This window comes from Setaria viridis, chromosome 5, assembly GCF_005286985.2.
Source record: "Setaria viridis chromosome 5, Setaria_viridis_v4.0, whole genome shotgun sequence".
NCBI classification, from domain to species: Eukaryota; Viridiplantae; Streptophyta; class Magnoliopsida; order Poales; family Poaceae; genus Setaria; species Setaria viridis.
The window spans coordinates 23391828-23396110 of record NC_048267.2 but is presented as its reverse complement, the minus strand read 5'-3'; the positions used below and the strand labels follow the sequence as shown (position 1 = coordinate 23396110).

The 4283-nt window shown below is 42.0% G+C and overlaps 1 protein-coding gene across 1 annotated transcript; it reads right to left on the bottom strand.

Moving 5' to 3' along the window:
• Positions 1–516: 516 nt before the first annotated feature.
• On the bottom strand, positions 517–3884 carry LOC117854633 (uncharacterized). The gene is made up of 2 exons (XM_034736863.2): positions 3463–3884; positions 517–1619 (listed from the first exon to the last, which is right to left on the bottom strand). Exons 1-2 carry the CDS (start codon positions 3726–3728, stop codon positions 719–721), a joined length of 1167 nt encoding a protein of 388 aa, XP_034592754.1. The 5' UTR covers positions 3729–3884; the 3' UTR covers positions 517–718.
• Positions 3885–4283: the final 399 nt, after the last annotated feature.

The window sequence follows — 4283 nt, the reverse complement described above, 5'->3', positions numbered from 1 at the left end:
TTAGTCGTGAAGTGGTGTCTCTGAAATTAAGCAACTATAGATAATTTACACAAGAATTATTCACTTATCCTGTTCGCTTCAGCTTATTCAGCTGGTTTATCAGCCACCAAACAGTGTTTTCCTCTCACAACAAATCAGCCGTTTCAGCTTTTCAGCCGGCTTATAAGCTGAAGCAGGTCCGAATCATTTTGTTTTGCCTGGATGGTTGGATGATGTTGCGTGCCTACCTTGCTCGTTCTGGTCAGAAATTCAGAAATCAGGCTATGAGCATGGCTTGACGGCTGAGCAAGGCCAAGTTGGCACTTGACATCCTTTGCTATGGCTTAAGGGAAACAGAGCTATGTTACCTCGCAGGCTTGCATTCTTGCGTCATGTTTGGCGTTGTGTTGATCCCTCCCCAGTCCTGGCACACGAGGTGATTGCTGCTTTCTTTTGAGCCTTCTCTGTTTGCTAATCAATGGTAAAGTGTACCGATTTCACCGTACGATTTGCTTTGGAAAACCAGTTGCACAGGCATAACAAGAAAACCCATTGCTTGCCCTTTGGCTGAATTCAAGACTATGGGTAACCTCATATTTCTTTTATCCTACCCGCATGATCGATACAAGATTTTAAAATTCTAAATAGCTCACTTTCACACCAAAACTACATTGCCGTTCTCAGAAGATACACCAATGATGAAACGATTATATTGTGGGCAAAAATTGTAACATCCCGCTTACTGCATGAAGAATGGGATCACAAAATTACTCATCTTCTCCCTCCTCTCGAGCTCATCCTTCTCAGCTATCTGTTTCAGCGTAGTCCACCCTTTCTTTGCCCGCTTCCTCGAACTACCAGAGACCTGAGCAGAATCACTTGCTGCACATTTTGAATTCTTACGAGAGTCATTTGGGGCAGACTTGATAGAGCTTGAAACGGTATTGCCAGTAATTGAGCCAGAATTCTCCCCTTTCTCGCTCGCCTTGCTTCCTGTCTTGAATGGTTCTGCCGAATTCACCTCCGTTAGTTTCTTCTTCTGAGGCGTGACAAATGGCAATCCAACCGGAACTTCTGCTTCCGAAGTAGCGTTGGCTTCACATATTTTAACCTTCTCGCAAGAAATAGGCTCAGTTTCACGAATCTGTTCATCATTTGTAATTTCTACTACTTGTATGCTAACTTCTTCAGATGTAGAGGCTGCTAAATGACCAGGCTTCACCATTGACAAGATCGCTCCTTCCTCCATTTTGCAATCAATAGAGAGATTACATTTTAACCTTTCCCCATGTTCACCCCTTTCAGAAGTTGACTGTCTCAACCCGGATGGTGAATCCACTTGCAAAGTTGCTGCTTGAGAATGCTCAAGCACGTTTTTCCTATCTCGTATTCTTGTGTTGCTGTTGTTTCCTTTCAAAATTCTACCGGTTAAGGCCATGGTAGCATGATCTCTTGATGGTAACAAGCTCTTAACTACACCCTTCCCACTACCCAATATTAGATTCTGATCTCCACAGAAATGGCATGCATAGGAAATGCTGTTCTGACAGCAGTTTGATTTCTTCCGCCGTTTAGCTTTATTTCTCTTGTTCCTTATGCGGACACTGCAGTTGAAGCCTGGCTTTAAGACTGTCTCACACCTGCAATATTGGAGAAATTTTGTAAAGACCTGTGTAAGCTGAAACAAAGGCTATGCATAGGCAAAACTTACCAAATAGAAACAAAAAGAATAGCATAACTACCATCTAAACCAAATACGACAGTCTAACAGAATGTACAGATAAGCTCAGTATTCTTGGGAATTTCTGAATCCCATTGGCCTGACCACTAATACTGTATCGCATCATATCTGGGATAGTTTTACTATTCTTATTTCAGTTTCTTCTAATAGAGGAAAAGATTCTTAATTATTGCATTACTAGATAACAATAACACATGTAATAGATCTGAATTTCAAGAACAATGGTTGAACAAGATGGAAATCTTATCAGCAGCTCATGCTACTTGGAAAAGGAATACACCATTATTATCATCACAACATTTTCATTTTACTTTTCTGGTCGTAAACTAATGAGGTTTGTGCAGACGTCTAAATGTCTCAAAGCTGACTAGTTACAGGACACAAGAACACCAATCAGGGGCAATGCAACCAAGGTATTATGGATATTGATCAAGAACCATCCTGCCATCCAGTGTGTTAATAAGCAGCAGGATTATAACTATTCATTTGGACCACTCAATCAAAGGTTATCAGCACATGCCAAATACATATCATGAGAAATTACTGATGAAATATGGATTTCTGAGCACATCACATAAATCACTGAAGTATATTAATTGTTCATACATATGTATGTCAATAGAAATTGTTATCTGTGATTGAGTGGGGTTTAGCACAAAGTCCAGTTAAACATGAGAGTAGAGAAAAATATATTTGCTAAGGAAAACATTGAGAAAGATATGCTCAAGGCTTTGCAATAAGCCAATTAAAATCTGAAGTACTGATTACAGGGTTTTTTTATCATTTCCAACCGACCTTAAAAATCTTGGATATTTGGTGATCTTGCCCCTGCTTTGAAGTGCAATTGTGTTTTTACCCTCATTTTTCTAACTTTGTGATTTTGTCCTCAACTATTCACAAGTCATTGTGATTTTGCCCTTGGTCTTTGCGTATTTGCCCCTGTTTTGACCTTGACTAGGGGCAAAATCGCATTGACTGTGAATAGTCGAGGGCAAAATCACAAAGTTGAAAAAACGAGAGCAAAATCACAATTAAACTTCAAAATAGGGGCAAGAACACAAATGCCCCTAAAATCTTCATTAACTCTTCATAGAAGTGAATCATACATATTGGTTTAGCAGCTTACAACTACATACAACTCCTTCACTGGCATATAAATATTGCACTAAACAGAACATAAAAATAAACATCAACAAGAGATATTAACAAGATATGGATATCAGAATAGATCAATATCCTGACAAAGCAGCTAGTCAGCAGGATGTCTCTGCAGTGCACAACCTACTAGAACAGTTATGGTTTGTATGTTCATTAGAGTTATCTAAACAATGGGAACAACCTAGTATAGAGCCTAATTTTTCATTAGCATTATCAACAGCATGTTGACTACCATCAAATATTATTGGTAGTAGTACTGCCATTATGTTTTCAACTTGATAGAAAAGAATTCATAATTGTTCTTAAGGTTTTACATTGTCGGAGATATGCATAAATATACAGATTAACTGGCCGAACAGCAATTTGTCTGACAACGATACATTTCCCAATTCCCACTGCAGATTTACAGAAGATAACAACCAGTACAAGTTAATTCACTGGAAAAGGAGCAAATTGGTTTTGACTAGCAGTATGGAACAGTCCGAAAGGAAGGTCAGGCCAAAACACACGGGCAAATTCTGGTGGCTAGACAACATGCTAAGAGGATGAATAAGGTGTAGTAACTAGTTAGCAGCAGCTCTCACCTCTGGCAAAGGAAAGTGGCAGCGCCAAGGGGTACTCCAGCGGCCTCGGCGCTCGAGGCGAGGCGGCGCCCCAGCAGCGCGGCGACCGGGCCCACCCCGGCCTCGGCGCCCGCCCACGACGCTAGCCGCTGCAGGTGCTTGACCCTCAGCAGGGAGGCCTCGTCTACGCGCGTCCTCCCGGAGGTCTCGTCGCGGATCGACACGGCCTGGTTGGAGGCCCTCGCCGGCGTCGAAGCGCCACTGGCGCCGCTATTCTTCTTGCCCATAGCGCCGCCGCCGCTGCGAACGGGTTTGCCAGCCCTGAGCTTGCGCGTCCCGGCGGCGACGCGGGGACACGAGGGTAACGGTGGTGGAGCCGAGGGCAAGGCGGCGGCGGCGGTGGCGCTCGAGTCGGGTCACAATTGACCCAAAGAGCTGGGGTTGCTGGGCCATGTTTCATTTTTTTTTCTTACTTTAAGAACGGATTACGGATGACAAGCTACTATATTTGACCCTCTCGGAAAAAAAATACTACCTCCGTATCAAAATATTTGTCGCGACTTTTGATCACAACATTTGATCATTCATCTTATTAAAAACGAGTTAAATGTCATATAGAATAAATTTGGTAATTTTTATCCTGACAACTTATATATTTGGAAGTGAAATGTATATTTTTTAATTTTTGAAAACGAGTACGTGTATTTCCATTTATCTTCGGCCTACTTTCTTCTTTTCTTTACTCTGGGCAAGTATGCTTAGAGACCTCCACGCGTCTGAGTTCTCACCCATGCTCTTATGAACCCTACCACCACAAACCCTAGTGTTGCAACCTTTTTGTC

Bases quoted from the DNA above. Each gene is read 5' to 3' on its own strand.
- LOC117854633 (XM_034736863.2), bottom strand. From the start codon at position 3,728: ATGGGCAAGAAGAATAGCGGCGCCAGTGGCGCTTCGACGCCGGCGAGG. The intron at 1,620-3,462 runs GTGAGAGCTGCT...CCAATATTGCAG, and splicing joins GCCACTTTCCTTTGCCAGAG to GTGTGAGACAGTCTTAAAGC.